A 17,939-nucleotide genomic window follows, 5' to 3' on the forward strand; every position below is an offset into this window, starting at 1 on the left:
CCAGCCTGGGTGACAGAGCAAGATGCTGTTTCTAAAAAAAGAAAAAAAGTTTCTTCCAGTTTTCTATTGCTTTTAAATTTTGGCTATAACACATGAAGTTGTTCTTATATTTGTGAAGCTATGAAAATGAAGACAGAAGAGGCTTCTGATTTAAAGAAATAGAAATTGGCTTGTAAGACTTCCATTACAGCATATAACAATTTCAAATGCAACTTCTGGTTGAACTTCAAGGCTGGATACCCTATCAAAAATCACTTTGGATAGTATTTGTTTGATCCACAGTTATTGCAAATATTAATTATTGTTAGTTCAACCATAAAAATCATGAATATGTCTGCCTAGAGTTACTGGAAAAATACTGTATTCAAATAAAGGCAGAAAAATACTTACCCTGGATTTGCAGCTTCCATCAATATCCCAGCAAAGAAAATTAAACTAAAAACAAGGCTACTTCACAGCAAGATTTATTAATACATCCAAAAGAAAGAAAGAAAAATGATTTTGTCACACTATATACAGATAATACATACAGTGTTTCATACACATATTACATCAGTTTTTACACAAGAAAAATATACATAAAAATGTAAACTTTTGTATACAAAAACCCTTAAACAAATTAAACAAGGACCAGATAACAAAAGGAGAACAATTCATTATTATTTCATCAAATTTTTTAAAACAGTAATACAGTACATTCATTGAGATATATATGGAAAATGTGAGCCATCTCTTCTTGTTTAAAGGGAAATTACAAACCAAAAGCCAATCACCTCCCAAAACGTGGTCTCCCCCAGCAATGCCGCACCCAACGCCACAAGTATGCCTCTCCACTAGAACTGGGGGCTCTTACCAAAACCTGCCCATCTCCTCATCTTGCTCCTACAGTCTGTGCAGAAACAAGTGGCTCCTAACTTTTGTGCATATAATTAAACTCGCAGCCACTATGAACACAAATACAGAGGAGAGATTCTCAGTTTGTAAGTTCCCTTTAAGCAGCTTTTATATTTTTGTATTTATTTTTAATGCATGGCCTGTTAAACATACTTGTGTGCCAAGGTGAATGAGAACGCTGAAAAAGAAGGGCTTTGAGAACCGCTAGTCCTTGCTACCGTGCAGTTTCTTTGTTAGAAGAGATTTTAAAACTGTCCAACCTGTCTCATTTGCTGGTTTCAAATAAGCTACCTCACCTTTGATTTCCCACTGCAACTTGGTTTCGACTTACACTTCAGTACTCTAGTTGTTAGTACCATACAATTGCCAAGAGGCTTTTTGTTAAAGGCTACTTCTGATATCAGGTTCCAGCTAAGCTACTCAGTAAAATGGCTCAAACCCCAGCCTCTCTATTTTAGTCTTCAGGAGTACTCTTACCTCACTGTTTTTTAACATCTTACAATTTAGGATTGTCCATCTAACCCTCCTCTCTCTGCAAGTTCTTGAGATGTAATCTGCTGCCAACTCTTCACAAAATAAAATAATATTTAATAGTTCGTCCTTAATAGTCTTGCATTCAGTGTGTCAAATTGATGTACTAATGAAAAATACCTGAAACTGTGGGGAATAAGAATTAAATCTATTTCAAGCACATGCAACTTGGAACTCGGAAAAAAAAAAGAAAGAAAGAAAGAAAAAAGAGTTTGGGAGGGCCCTTAACTAAAATGTGCTTAAGACAGCTTCATGAGAGAGCTGCTTTCCTTCAAATTTGAATTTTGAACAAGGCAAAATAACAATTAGGTGATATATTTCCCTGCAGCATGAGAGTAGTTAACTTCCCCCAGGCAAAATGATCTCAATAATCATTATTTATTAATGAAAGGAGGAGGCAAATTGGTGAATTAAGTTGATCTAGGAGATGGTGGATGACATACACTAATGGAAATATTAGGATCGCTTTATAAGTGAAACAAACAGTCTGGTCTGTGGAACATCTCCACTTCAGAGAGAGGAAAAATGCACAAAGCTCCTCAAGTGAATCTCCAGCTCTTTCTTACTCTCATGGGACAGACGGCATATTTTAAAATGACAGTCTCCCTTTCAGTTAAGAAAAACACAACAATAAAAGGAAAAGGAAGATAAATAAATAGTGTGTGGATGTCTTTAGATGAGACTTTAAATGTTCTTTAAATAACTTTTGATAATGTATTTTAAATCATTACATACAACTGCCACTGCAGTGACAATATTCCAGTAGGGGCAGCATTTTGCTAAATGTAAAAGATTGCCATTTAAAACTCATACATATACATGTGTATATACAGTTATATCAACACTATTTATATACATATATATCTAGAGAGCAATATTTCATTGCCTTTGAATATCTATATATCTACTCCCACAATATATACTAGAGACATACTGTGTGAGTACATATGAAAGCATATGTACACATGCTCTGACATGTATATATACACTTTTGTCTGTGTGTGCATAAGAGCTTTAAAGGCACAATATATAGGGATGCAAGTTTTCTAGAGAGCTGCAGCAAAGTTAATACAGAATGTCACAAACTGAGAACAGTCAAAAGGAAATGTAGCAGAATTCATCACACAGGAATTCATCAAAGCAGTTTCATCATGAGAAAAATGAGTTAGTTACAGAATTCAAGAGGCTTACATGTGACCTTGTATGCTTTCCATTAAAATGTAAATGGTGAAGTTATGATTAAACTACAAAGCAAAGAAAAATATGCAAATGACAAATTAATGACAGTAAGTGTGCAAATAAACCTAACACTAATCTCAATCATAAAATCATAATTATGTTCTCTTGTAATTTAAGTAAAATGACCCCAAATTATTGAGGTAAAACTTTCAAATTTGTTTTATTTGAAAGTTGGCTTTCTGTTTGTTTTTGAGACAAAGATGAATGCCCAATTCTTGAAATTACTATTGATAATATTACCAAAACTTGTGTCTTCTGGGAAAATTTCAGAGATAAAGATCTTTAAAAGACAACAGAGAAGTTGACGAAATATGCTTAAGCCAAAAGTTTCCGGCCAGAAAAGACAGAATTAAGGAGAAAAAAACCACAATGATGTGTGATTTCTTTTTCTTTTTAAGTGATGAGAGACTGACCAGTAGAAGGTGGTGAAGATGAAGAATAGTGGAACTGGCAAGTAAGAATTGTTCAGACAGGCATTCATTGTGTAATATCCATAAACAAGACTATAATCCAAAGGACTTCCATTTTACTATGTTCTGATGATGTACTCTAGACTGTCACCTCTTCTGGCTTACAGAATAATCCAGAACTTTCCATAGACTTTAATCTTGCTTAACAAAGGCTGTTTACCTATTATACACACACATTTTTAAGGGAAATATATGTATATAGCTTTATCTATACACACACATATACATACGTGTATATATAGATTTATACAAATGTATAAATAAACATAATACTTTTCAATCTTTCCATTGACAAGGCAAGTTCACATTCAGCAAAGTGCCACCACATCCCATATACACATCTCTGTACAGATATACACATAAGGGTCTGTTTTCACCCTTCAATCGGGAGAATTTTTTCTAGCAAATCCCATTAACCAGCAACTGAAGGGAGAAATGGCACCAGTACAAACTCCCTTCTTTCATTTGCATGCATATGTACAAGAAATATGCAGATTAAAAAAAAATCCCAAAACAAGAGTGAATGAAACCAGGAGATGCTGCAAAAACACAACTGTAGAAAAGAACAGCATATAGAGCTTTCCTAGGTCTTCACTATATCTAAGATGAAGTAAATGATGCTCAAGAGACAACTACAAATTCAGGTATATTATCAGAAGTTGTTTTGACATATTTCGAAGTACATGATTTTTTAAGTATTAAAAATAAATGTTATTGGAACATTTAATAACAACTCTAATTTTGACTATTTCAGACCACCAGATACTCCAGTAATAAATGTATAGCAAAATAACACCTTAAAACTCAAAATAAAGGGATGTATTTTTTTTTTAATTCCATATGAATCAGGGGTAGCACAATTTTTCCTATAGCTAAAATATGGGGATGGGAGCACTCTTAATAAATAACAGCAGAACTGAGTAAAAGTTTTTTGAAAAATTTTGGAAATGAAATCACCCCAGCTTTGACATATGCACGGTGAAATTATCCCACCAACTCCTTAAACAAAGCAGCCCCTTCCAAAAATTCTTTATGAAAGGCCTATACTTTCTCTTAACTTCACCAAGAAAAGATGATCAACAATATTTTCTTACTCAGAATATAAAGAAATCTATAATAAACATAAAAAAGGTTCAACAGATCTCTGGTCCCATCACCACAATAGATAAACACAGCTCATGTCTGGGGCTGTCTGTCTCCCTCTCTTATTTTTATGCTCAAAAGTGAGAGGCTGATCTTAGAACCTCCTATTTCTGATGTCATTTTATGAACATAGCATAATATAAGTTAATCCAAAGGTTAACATAAAATGCACATGATATCAGAGCTAGCCTTTTAACATAAGATAACATAATGATTAATTTGGTGTATTTATACAACAGAGACAATGAGAAAGTAACTCCAATACCCTCAACTAAATAAATCATGTTTCTACAATACATTCGGTTACCTTTATCTATTTTTATATAAGCACACATTCATATCTCTCACACACGTGCCCCCAATGTATATTTTTGCATGTGTGTAAAAAATACAGACATATACATGCACACGAGTAATTTAATTCTATTTTAAAGTCACAGTGGGAATTCCTTAGTGAGGAGGGATAAAAAGTTCCTGAATAAGACACTGAGAACATCTAGATTTATTATTTTCTCTATTTTACTTCCCAACTTACAGAATAAACTGTAAATTAAAGAATAAATCCATAGGAAATAAAAGAGGTCTTAAAAACTTAGTTTACAAATTCCAGCTACAGTAGTTGGAGTTTTACTTGATCTATGTATTTCTATGTACCCTGTAACTAAGCTTCTAGCCATCTTATGTAAACCACAGATCATTTACTAAACAACATGATTCTCAACAGTTCTAGGAACAGTTATAAATGGTCTAAAGGTGTTCTACATTTTGAGGCCCCAGGATATCCTTTTATTTTATATATCTGCAAGGTAGCAAAGGATAGCTATACACCTTGACACGGCAGAGATCCAGTGTAAAAAGGTGCTTCACTAGTTTGTTTTGTCAAAAAAAAAAAAAAAAAAAAGCTCATATATATTTAGCTATTAAACACATAGGCAACATAATTCATTACACTCAATACAGCTTTAGTATAAAACTTATAATTTATGAGGTGATGTTAATAGCATAAATTAATATACCTTTTCTCTTAAAATCTACAATAAGTATTCTGAAAGCTCATTGGGGAAGGAAATTTTTAAATAAAAGTTTTAAAGCTGTGCGTGATGGGAAAGGATTCTGTATTCTGAAGCTGAGATGAGAGCCTGGAGGAGAAAGGAAAAAGTCCTATGCAAGACACTGTGGGCTACAAAACCAAAAGTTTCCTCTTTCTTCCGCTCTCTTCAATGATGAGTCACCTTTAGTTTCTTTTAAAACTATTTTCTTATTTTAAAAACTGCCCTAATTTCCACAAGGAATCCCTGAGACATACTCAATACTATACAGTGAAAAGAACTATCACTGTTGAGAGGAACAGATTCAACCCTTCCAAACAGATGAAGACAATGTCAACAAGTGTCAGACTTCCCATCATTTCAGCACTAATCCACTGGAGCCACCTGCACCTTAATGATGCAGGTTGGAGTCATTTCAGGGCAAATCGGTCTATTCCCCCAAATAAAAGCAATGGTGTGGCATTTAGCTGCATTGGAGCCTTCTGCACTGCGTGTTGAAAATTTTTCCAAGGGGAACTTTGGGTGCATATAGAGCTTACTTCAGTGGTCCCCAGCTTTAAAAACAAACAAAAACAAGCAAACGAAGAAAAAAGAAACAAGTGAAAGAAGAGGATTCTATGCCTCTTTGGCCGGGATGGGTACAGATCATGTGTGCATGTGCATTCTTCAGGACTGTAGTGGGCAGAGGCGAGCAGGCGGAAGAGAAGATGGAAAGCTGTGCTGCCCTATGGAGCTCACTGAGAGTTAGATAGATTTTTCTCTTATACGAGTATTGTTCTAAACTTTAGGTCACTCAAAACTGCATTCAAAGTAGCCAAACATCCCCAGTATTGGGGAACATAGGGTAAAAAAGTCATACCGAATTTGCTTGCTCTCTCTCTGAAACGTCACATTTCCTCTTATTAGCTCTGTATCACAGTGCAGAGAAAAACTAACAAAAAGATAAGGGCTGAAGTGAAAACAGAATTTTTGCTATTTAGAAATAAGGCTCCCAAAGTTTGATGCACAAACAACTGCAGCGTTAATGACACTGTTTATTAGAAGAGACAGAACTATTCATTAAAGTTTGATGTTTTATTTCCTAATTCATTAGTCAGGGAGAAATGCTTAACAGATATCCAAACATGTCTTTCACTGGTATTTCATTACAAATTTTATTGGAAAGGTAGTATTTAAAATGTTACTTTAATCTACTAAACAGGATTTTGGTTTCCTCCAGAATATAGGAAAATTTATAAAGATATTAACATATTATTAAACTTTAATTTTTCTACAGAAAGCCAGTGAAGATTCAGTTAATGTATTGGGAGGGGGGAAACATCTATGTTCTTTCATGTAAATATATATATAACTCTCCACCCCCAAGAAATATATTTTTTTGTCAGGAAAAATATCCTGAGAACAATGTAAATACTGGTAATAAAAGAGATACAAATGAAGACTGTTCAGTATGACTAACTTTTCTTTCAAGGAATCCTCTAAATTGCCTCATTAAACGGGAGAGTTATTTAGAAGACCATAATATTAGATTTCTATATATACCAGATTAAGAAGAGAATTTTAAAAGAAGTCTAAAAGAAAGATGAAGAAATTGAAAACTAATTTTTAATGAATTTCAAACCTCTTAGTAAGTTTAGTGTTAATATACTCATCTTTTTGCAATACCAACCCATAGCGACCTTCTGAACTAACCTGGAGGAGAGGAGATTGCCTTACACGTGTACTGCCGACTGATGGCACCCACTGACCATCACCAGCACCCCTAGGATGCCAAGGCACAGGAAAGATGGCGGGCAAGCACCGGCAGACTGACCACACGATATTTACTAGATATGCTCAAATTCTAATCCACTTTATAAAAACAGAATGGTACAGGTCAACGGAAAGGTCAATTCTTTCATGTAAGAAGAAAACTGTATGGACAGGGCACCTCTGTGCATCACAAACATGGTTTCCTTCCTAATCAAAGAGCTGTCTTTGCTACTGTGGACTGTGATCACAGATTGAGAACAAGCTCTGGTAAGGAAGAGCTTTAGTGTCAGTCACAGAAAATGATGATTCTTAACTTTCAGGCGTGAGACTGGGCTTATTTTAAAAATAAATCTTATAAATAATTATTTGGCAAAGATAAAGTATTAGTTTTCTTTAGCCTTAAGACACTAAAGACAGTAACACCAATTTAAGGAAAAAAAAATAATAATAACCTCACTTTCCAACTTGCTCCTCATGCCTACTATTTGTTTCTGATTATAGTCTTCTCATAGAGGGACACTAGACACACCACACTGCCTGCCAACATGAAATTGCTCAGGAAGTCATTTATAAAGCAGTTATATCACACATGGTAGGTTACCAGAGAAAATAATCCTTTGCTGTCTAAGCTATGTGACGATAATTAGAAAATTTTTCCATTGCATAGTCTGTCACTTGGTGGGTTAAGTATAATTGCTACTTACTATTATGAGTTGTTTACTAGCTACATAACCTACCCAGATGTGCAAATTGCTAAGCCATTTTTACAGAAGAAAAAACAATGTCTTAAGTACTTTAATTAAAATAATATTAATAATTATGTAGAGAGAGTAGAGAAAGCCCATCTTTTCTTCAGATGCTACTGATCACAGCCAGTGAATATCACACATTAGAATGGAATTCAGATTCTCAGAGCACAGAATGTATCCATTAACTGCAGCAACTTTGTAAATTAAATCACAGTAACACAATCTAACTGGCCTTTATAAATAGTCCCAAAGAACTGCAGAAACAGAGCGAAACTTCCTTGCCACTATTTCTCATGGGTTTAATACTAGAATAAAAGCTAGTTTCTACCTATTTGGGACCTTATATAAGATTTGTTTTTGATTCCAGTATTGCCTTATGATAGTATAAGAGCTACCTTAAAAGATACTAATTTTCGGCCGGGCGCGGTGGCTCAAGCCTGTAATCCCAGCACTTTGGGAGGCCGAGGCGGGCGGATCACGAGGTCAGGAGATCGAGACCATCCTGGCTAACACGGTGAAACCCCGTCTCTACTAAAAAAATACAAAAAACTAGCCGGGCGAGGTGGCGGGCGCCTGTAGTCCCAGCTACTCGGGAGGCGGAGGCAGGAGAATGGCGTAAACCCGGGAGGCGGAGTTTGCAGTGAGCTGAGATCTGGCCACTGCACTCCAGCCTGGGTGACAGAGCGAGACTCCTTCTCAAAAAAAAAAAAAAAAAAAAGATACTAATTTTCATATTTCTGGAGTAAAAGACACTTCATTCCTTTCTATACATATTAATAGCAAAGTTACTACTAACAGACAAGAATGGCTCTATTAACTAAAAGAAAAACACAGATCTCTCTGGGCTTCTAGATGTTCTCCTCTCTTCCAAAAAGGGACTCATAAACAGCAAGAGCAAAGCAAATTGCAAACTTTGATATCTGTTTTGAACTAGATAAAATAGAGGAGAAGTTTGTTGTTGGTAATTCCTCAACCACTTTCCTCAGCTTTCATCACGGGCATCCAAACGAAAATGTATTTACTCAAAGTTTTTGGTGTGAAGCTGTAACTAGCAACATTCCTGATAATTTCATGCCTCCTTACTAGAAAGCAGAGAAGGGCTTTTAAATGCACATAAAACAGAAAATTGCAAACAATAAAATGTGCAACTTACTGCAAACTCAGCTTTGTATCATAACTGAAGAATTTCAAGCAGCTAACATGAGGGACAAAAAGACAGAAAAAGTTCAAATCGACTACCCAGGACTTTCCCTTCGCTGTCAAAGGGCTGATGAGGAAGTCAATGTGCTGCTCTGCGACAACCTTTAAATACACAATGAAGACTAAACTGAATTGCTGGGAATGGACAGTTACCTAGTGATGCTTACGATGAGTTGTGAAAATAGTTTAACAAACTAAATGACATTTTTGAGCAGAGGTAACTACTCGTGACCACTTCATTACAGTACATTAAAATAAAAAAGCTTACTAATATAGATTCACAGGTGAGAAATATTCAAATTATCTGTCCTCACCATTCAGAATAGAAATTTATGGTGATACCAAATATAATTTTGCTTTATGACATAAGTTATAATTTAGAAATTTTGCACTCTGCAAAAAAGGCAAAGCTATTAAAAATAAATCTTCCAATCAATTACCATGATTTTAAAAAAACTAAATATATTACAAACATATTTTTGGCCCACAAAAAGAAACATCAATAAATACAAAATAGGGCATATAATGATTTCATACAGTCATGTGACATTTCCCCTCCATAACCTCAGGCACGTGGTATCTGCATAATGCCTACTGATCACCATCATTCCTTTAAAAAGCAGAGAAAGAAAAGCTTTCAAAAGAAGGGACTGGTTAGAACTAGCATGGCATAAAGAGAATACATACAGGAAGTAGGAAAATACATCCAATCATTACCTATTAGAAAGGAATTAAGATCAAATATTCCCTGACAAATGAATTATTGAACCACATCAATAGGTATGTTCTCTCTACTTAACTTTTAAAATATATATATATGTGAATTAGACTAGACTCGGGTATAAATAGCCAATGGTATCTCAAGGGACTGTGAAACTACTCAGCAAAAGCAGAGTAGAGATGCCTTTAAAATCTAGTTCCACCCTTCTCTGGGAGGAAAAAAAAGGTAGGCAAGAAACCTCACAAATTCATTTCATAGTCACGAACTCCCTAAACTACCCAATATGATTTTTAACCCTAAAATCCTGGATTTTAAAAACATTTCCCAAAACTATTTTCAAATTTACTTAAACCCAAGTACTTAAATTATTTTAAAAGTACCAAAGGGCAAATAAAATTTATGTCTAATTTCCATATTCTGCTTTGAAAGAAACTTTAAAATGTGTATCCTTCAGATATCACACATCACTTCACAACTGGTACACTGATTCTACAAGTGTCTGCAACATTTTACAAATCTTACCAAAGAATCACTACTGTAAACATGAAAAATTCAAAAGCAAAAGATGGATCAAGGAGTTCACAGATCCCATCTTTTCAAATCTATCTGACCTATCCTGCTTTTTCACATCAAAATATTTTCTTTAATTACATCTTGCAAATGTATTCCATGAGAGAAGGATTTAGAAACAAACATATGTCTGAAAAGACAAAGTGACCATCAGGCCCCAGAACCCCAGGAGCCTGCAGTCGTCCCAGGCAAGCTTTTCAGGACATGCCTACTTCACTGACGGGAATCCAAGCTTTCTATGTTCTGTTTCTTCTTGGGCTAACTTTTAACAGAAAAAGGTTGTGCTATTCACACGACCAGCCCACCACCCTCCCTATTCAGGAAACTTGAGGAAAAGAAGGACCAACTTTATTAGGATTGTGAGATGTAGGAGAGGAGAAAAGAAAGTCTTATATTCATTACAGAGGGGGAAAACAAACAAACAAACAACGCAAACTAATGGGACAGCCGCTTCCTGCACTGCACAAAAACACAGGCGTGGGCACACGCATACTCACAGGCAGTCAAAAGACACATTTTTTTCTTTTAGTTAAACATGATCACAATTAGGAATGGAATCCTGGCCTCACTGTGGTGTTTAGCAGTTGGTGCTAAGTCAGTCTTGACCTGCCACACACCATTTGCTGTCTCTTATACAGGAACTCATTTAATAAGATCATTCTATCTAGAACCACCTATGTAAAAACCTGGCAATAGAATGGAAAGCATTGATCTGAATACTAGGAAATAGTAAAGGGCACTGGTATCTGAGGTATCTTCCACTTCTAGGACTTGCTGCTAAAAATCAATCCTATCCAGTCACTGTGCTGAACCACTAAGGAAACCACTGGGGCGGAGTGGGCCTGCCAGGAGGGAATGAGCACCAGTGCTAAGGAGCACATGTGAACACTGTAGCGAGGTCCACTGCAGGGCCACTCATCGAACTGGGAAGGGGGGTGCCCCTCTAATCCCCATCTGTTATATCTTCTTTCGGAAAAGGGGAGAGGGGTGCTAAAGAGGAAACAAAGATAGAAAACACTGGGTTCCCCACCTGCCTGCAAACACACAGACACTCTCAGTTAGGGGAGGGAAAGGGAGAAGATGCATTATTGGTACTTGTAGCTGTGGCACCTGTTACTGTGAAGCCTGTAGGAGGGGCTATAGAGCTGTGGCTGGGCTGCAGGTCCTTAGGAATGCCACTGTGAGAACTCAGCTGGTGGCCGAAGGCTGCGCTGAACTGAGGGAGTTGCTGCTTGGGAGAGGTGGAGGCCATTAGTTCAGCAGAAGGCCCCATGCCACTGAAGCTGGTCTGTGGTAACCCCGGAAGCACACTGGAGCTGCTGGGGGTCACGGTGGCGAAGGCAGGCTGTGTGGTCTCTGAGTTCGAAGTGGTGGGTGGTGTGGATAGGGAAGTGGAAAGAAGATGTCCATCTGCGCCGAGAAGGTTGCTAAATGGAGAGGGGTCTCCAAGGTTGACGGGGAGATTGCCCCAGTGAGTTCTGGGGTTTACCACGCCTCCAAGTGGCACCTCAAGTTGAGTTGGGAGCAAGTGCTGCGCCATGATGGGCATCTCTGCTGAAAAGGTAGCTGCCATATTATCACCAGAGTACGATGTTGTGTGGGGAGAGGTGATATGGTCACTGTAGGGAGACGGCACATGCTCACTATCATAATGGCTTCCATGGGGCGAGGAGTGGGAGTGATCACTGCTGTATTGCTGTCGTGAGGTGATTAGGTCATCTGCCTTGCTCAGCAGCTGGGCAGGATGTGGCCTCTGGGAGGCATGGCTGCCGTCATGAAGTCCATGAAACTGTCCTGGGAAGGCTCTCTCCCCAAGTGCACTCTGGCTGATCAGAGTGGCAGAAGTAAGGCCAACGTTGGCTGGGGCAGAGAACTGCCCCTGGATCTGCCCTGCCAGGGGTGTAGGTGGGTTTGACAAGGTAGCAGAACGGAGCAGGTTCTCGTCCAGCTCTAGACTAGAAAAATTATCATGTACTATACGCCCATTCAATAGCTCCCCTAGGTCTGTGTTCACCTCTCGGCTCAAGGATTGTATTCCTGAAGCTCCAGTACCTGTGGAGAACACCCCTATTCCTCTATCTGACAACTCCTGGACTGGCACACCATCTGACTGGGCAAGGACCCCAATGGTACTCAGGCACTCGAGAGAAGTTACAGCCTGCAAGGCCCGTTCAAGCTCCTCAGCCTCTTCGGTAGTTGGGAGGAGATCTCCATTCTTCCCTGAGTCAACAAAAGCCATCAACAATCAGTAGAGCTTTTACCAGTCCTACATCACAAAAATCATACATTTGAATTATTTTAAACAATATTCTATTTAAAAAGAGTCCCTCTTGAAAAGAAAAGTTTCCAAGATTTGGATTGGAGGGAAAAAGTGAAATAATGATCTGCAGGACAGGGTCTCAAACGTCAGCTGTCTACGAACTTGAATCACCATCTTCAGTTGATTTACTGAAAACCATCTCAAAAGTCATCTTATCAAAGTACTAAATTCTTAGGAACTCTAAGGATTACAAATGTAAAACTCACAGTGACTATGTGATTATACATGTTTTTTACCTAAAATTATATTATTGTCATTAACATAGAAAACATATAATATCAACTTGGATTTGAGACAAAAGGCTGTGTAGAACAGGTCCACCTTGCCTGTTCTACTCCTGACTCTCCCAGCCGGAGGGCAGCTGTGGAAGGTTAAAACACAGAAATTCATACATCTATTTTAGCACAACACTAAGCACTCAGTTCATTTCATGGGTTATCTTTCAAAATGCTTTTGCTTTACTCTCTAATCCTTCCCCTTCATTTTTTTCCCATTTCTTACTAATTTTCATAAAATGGAAGCCCATGGACCTACTTTGATTTCATTTCTAATATTCAAAAAATCTATTGTTAGGAACTTGATTAATCACCATGGAAATATTCGATTTTTAATGGTGAAAGAAACATTCTAAGAGTATAAAAGATTTCCCCTGAAAGCATGGGGGAATTGGCAGATTAAGCAAACTTCGTTTTGGAAAAGTGCACTTCAGTTGAAGTACAGGGTGGGGTATAAAACTAGGGCAAGTTCTAAAAGACTTCAAAACTTATGTTCGGCTGGGCGCAGTGGCTCATGCCTGTAATCCCAGCACTTTGGGAGGCCAAGGCAGGTGGATCACGTGAGGTCAAGAGTTCGAGACCAGCCTGACCAACATAGTGAAACCCTGTCTCTACTAAAAATACAAAAATTAGCTGGGCGTGGTGGCAGATACCTGTAATCCCAGCCACTCGGGAGGCTGAGGCAGAAGAATCACTGGAACATGGGAGGCAGAGGTTGCAAGGAGCTGAGATGGCGCCACTACATTCCAGCCTGAGTGACAGAGCAAGACTCTGTCTCAAAAACAAACAAACAAACAAACAAACAAACAAACTTCATGTTCAAGATGTCTTTGTTCAAAAATAAAGTAAAAGTATTCACAAAGTTGGGCCAGGTGAGGTGGCCCATGTCTGTAATCCCAGCACTTTGGGAGGCCAAGGCAGGTGGATCACTTGAGGCCGGGAGTTCAAAACCAGTCTGGCCAACGTGGCGAAACCCCACCTCTACTACAAGTACAAAAATTAGCCAGGTGTGGTGGCACATGCCTGTAATCCCAGCTACTCGGGAGGCTGAGGCAGAAGAATCGCTTGACCCCAGGAGGCAGAAGCTGCGGTGAGCCAAGATCTTGCCACTACACTCCAGCCTGGGCAACAGAGTGAGACTCTGTCTCCAAAAATAAAAGAAACAAGTTATAAACCTAGTCACCAAATTATGAGATGGTTAAACAAACTGCACATTCCTTATCTTCTGAAAGGGGTAAAATAGCTGCAGTGGTATTATATTTCCTATCTACAGTGAAAGACATTACATGTGAGGAGGAGTATGACAAACACATCTCAAAACACTATTTCTTTTCTTATAAACTCATTTTTAAAACCAGTTTCCTTGAGTCAAAATATTGACTATACCTTCAAAAAAATCAAAATCTTGTAAGTCATCAGGTAGCCGTGGCAGGACGTCTGAAAAGTCCTCCTGGTTCAATTCCAAGTCATGTGGAATGTCAGTGATCTCATTGGCAATGTCGTCCGGCAACTCATCAGCACTCAGCTCTGGCGTGGATGGGCTCCTGGGAAACAGGACACTGTTGGTCCCATAACTCCCTCTTTATCTTCACATCAATACCACCAAGCCAAGTTCATTCAACGTGAAAAGAAGCTAATGTCAGGCAGGGCACAGTGGCTCATGCCTGTAATCCCAGCACTTTGGAGGCCAAGGTGAGAGGATCACTTGAGGCCATGAGTTTGAGACCAGCCTGGTCAACATGGCAAAACCTTATCTCTACTAAGAATACAAAAATTAACTGGGCATGGTGGTGCACACCTGTAATCTCTGCTACTCAGGAGGCTAAGGCATGAGAATCGCTTGAACCTAGGAGGCGGAGGTTGCAGTGAGCTGAGATCATGCTACTGCACTCCAGCCTGGGCAACAGGGCGGGACTCTGTCTCAAAAAAAAAAAAAACAAAAACAAAATAAAAAAACAAGCTAATGTCTTTTAGGTTTTTTTTTTAAAGGTCAGAAAGCCCTGGCAGGTCTTGAACCCAAGCACAGGGATTAGACAGATGGAAAATAAGGAAGTAACCACTTGAGCTAAAGCCAATCCTAATGTCTTCTAGGTTTTTTTTTTTAGACAGAGTTTCGCTCTTGTTGCCCAGGTTGGAGTGCAATGGCGTGATCTCGGCTCACTGCAACCTCCGCCTCCTGGGTTCGAGAGATTTTTCTGTCTCAGCCTTCCAAGTAGTTGGGATTACAAGCGCCCACTACTATGCCAAGCTAATTTTTTTTTTTTTTTTTTTAGTAGAGACGAGGTTTCACCATGTTGGCCAGGCTGGTCTCGAATTCCTGATCTCAGGTGATCCACCCACCTCGGCCTCCCAAAGTGTTGGGATTACAGATATGAGCCACCATGCCTGGCCTTTTTTTTTTTTTTTTTTTTTTTTTTTTTTGAGGCGGAGTCTTGCTGTCGCCCAGGCTAGAGTGCAATGGCGCGATCTCAGCTCACTGCAACCTCCACCTCCCATGTTCCAGCGATTCTTCTGCCTCAGCCTCCCGAGTAGCTGGGATTATGGGTGCCCACTACCACACCTGGTTAATTTTTGTATTTTTAGTAGAGATGGGGTTTCACCATCTTGGCCAGGCTGGTCTCGAACTCTTGACCTCATGATCCACCTGCCTCTGCCTCTCAAAGTGCTAGGATTACAGGCGTGAGTCACCACACCTGGCCCTAGGTTTTTTATACTCAACAGAAACATGAGAAATTCTAACTTACAGTGTCTCCTCCCCTACTTTTTAAAAGAAGGAAATCTGAAAGTAGAATCACTGCAAAAATACAGGCCTTACCATATGCAGTCACGTATTTCTGCAACCTTCACCCATGTATAAAGAGGCAACAACAACTACTAGGTAATACTTTTACTTCAAATTTGTACAGTGAATCACAATTTGGTGTATCAAGTGTGTCTTAATGCTTTTTAGAAGAATTTCAAATCTGGTTGAAATAATAATTTTAGAAATGAAATTACAACAGGTAAAATTGAAATGCTGAGCTAAAACAAAAGCTTCATTCTCCTGGTCAAAATGTTTAACCCGGCCAAAATAAATAATGCCTCATATTTTTGATGGAATAATTCTGTTGGAACATATATGGAATTTCTGCTAAAATTTTTTAAAGTTAGAGGCCAGGTGCAGTGGCTCATGCCTGTATTCCCAGCGTTTTGGGAGGCCGAGGTGGGTGGATCACTTGAGGTCCTACTAAAAATACAAAAATCAGCTGGGCGTGATGCCACATAACTGTAATCCTAGAGTAGGGTGGCTGAGGCAGGAGAATTGCTTGAACCCTGGAGGCAGAGGTTGCAGTGAGCCGAGATCGCGCCACTGCACTTAGCCTAGGCGACAGAGCAAGACTTGGTCTCAAGAAAAAAAAAATGTTTTTTAAGTTGACAGTATACAATTAAACTCAACTTCAGCATCTGTTCTCTTTATTGTAAGCAAAAGCTTAATTTTAGATCAAATACAGCCAGATACAGGTAAAATCTAAAATTTATACCAAAAACTATTTTAAAAATCTAGGCTGATATATGAAATGGCTTCTGTAGCCTAGTGACAACTTTACAATAACCACATGAAGCTAGATGTTCTGAGAAGAATCAGAAGACGTAAAGAAAAATTAGGTGCCAGTGACCACTGACCGGATCTGAGAGGCCTCCACTGGCAGTGAGACGCTGGCGGGCATGCTGAGGTTCCCTTGGGGGACTGCAGGGGGAATGGGTTTTTGGGGTCGACGAGGTCCACGCCTTCTCTTCTTCTTGTGTTTTTTGGTTAGTGCAGGAGGCTTGGTTTTTTTCCTGGGTTTCCTCTGCTGCTGGTGCTGAACTTTACGGGAGTTATCTCCTCTCAAGAAATTATCCTTTGGAATGAATAAATACGTTTTTAAACTGAGATTATCTGGGAGAAACTTGACAGCTACCTAAAAAATACTTACATCCCTTAATATTCTATATTAATGCCTAAAACATACTGTATGCCCAAAACTATGTATAACAATAACGAAGACACCAAACTTCATCAATTCCAAGATCTACATTTTAATATCTCTGCAATTGGGAAGCATTTTAAATTGTTGGCATTTTACCACTGCAGTCAGCCTGCTGATGGTCATAATAGCTGACACTGTCCACACACACACACACACACACACACACACACACACACGGTTCCAGTTCTTTGTCTTGGCGTCGTTTCTGAATTAAGGTATGTACACTATTGGTACTACGTGTGGAGGAAAATTTTTTGTGAATGTAGAAAGGCACAAAGAGCAGCAGGGCAAAAAATTAATATTAGTGGAGCATATATTCATTACTGAAGTACTGACCACAATTCTTTTTTTTTTTTCCCTGTAAGGAAACAACCAAGTGAAAAAGGAAAATAACCACAAAGTAGATGAAGTTGTTCTATTGCTGAAGTACGCAGAAAGTACTTCCTTTCACACGTCAAGCAGCACAGCCAAAACCAGGAACAGTATATAAGATAAAAATCTATGTCTAGATAAGTCTTTTAAACGCTCTTTAATAAGTCTAAAACAAAAATTCTAAGTGATAAGAAAGTACCGCATCACTGGCAACATTTTTTTCTTTCTTAGTGGCAGACAGAACAGTGGGGTTTGCAATTGATGTCACCTTTAATTAATTCCCTAATAACTCTTATAGCTATATAAAGATTGTAGACCATAGTAATTTAAGACTAGTAACTATGACTAGCATCAAAAAATGGAAAAGAAAGAATAAAATTGAAGTATAAATTCAGGAAATCTAAAACAGGTTTAATCCTACTCAAATGGTTGAATGTAAACAATTACAGATTAAGTCACAAATACACAAATTTAAAACAAACCAAAAAAAGCAGCCACTTCTGGCCAGACGCAGTGGCTGATGCCTGTAATCCCAGCACTTTGGGAGGCCGAGGCGGGCAGATCACCTGAGGTCAGGAGTTTGAGACCAGCCTGGCCAACATGGTGAAACTCTGTCTCTAGTAAAAACACAAAAATTAGCCGAG

At 38.5% G+C, this 17,939-nt stretch overlaps 1 protein-coding gene across 8 annotated transcripts in view; it reads right to left on the reverse strand.

Annotated features, from left to right (window-relative positions):
• Nucleotides 1-8,526: 8,526 nt before the first annotated feature.
• INO80D (INO80 complex subunit D) overlaps nucleotides 8,527-17,939 on the reverse strand; it is an 86,992-nt gene continuing 77,579 nt past the window's right edge. For 3 of the 8 annotated variants that reach the window (XM_030916819.1, XM_030916818.1, XM_030916820.1), the window contains 3 exons: nucleotides 16,577-16,794; nucleotides 14,300-14,457; nucleotides 8,528-12,538 (listed from right to left, as the gene is read on the reverse strand). In XM_030916819.1, coding sequence (XP_030772679.1) covers nucleotides 11,373-12,538; nucleotides 14,300-14,457; nucleotides 16,577-16,794 — 1,542 coding nt within the window. In that variant the 3' untranslated portion in view covers nucleotides 8,528-11,372. Of the gene's footprint in view, nucleotides 12,539-14,299; nucleotides 14,458-16,576; nucleotides 16,795-17,939 lie in introns of all 8 variants that reach the window. The other 5 variants (XM_010352645.2, XM_030916815.1, XM_030916814.1 and 2 more) reach the window with 3 other exon arrangements.

Source organism: Rhinopithecus roxellana, chromosome 14 (genome assembly GCF_007565055.1).
Source record: "Rhinopithecus roxellana isolate Shanxi Qingling chromosome 14, ASM756505v1, whole genome shotgun sequence".
Taxonomy (NCBI): domain Eukaryota; kingdom Metazoa; phylum Chordata; class Mammalia; order Primates; family Cercopithecidae; genus Rhinopithecus; species Rhinopithecus roxellana.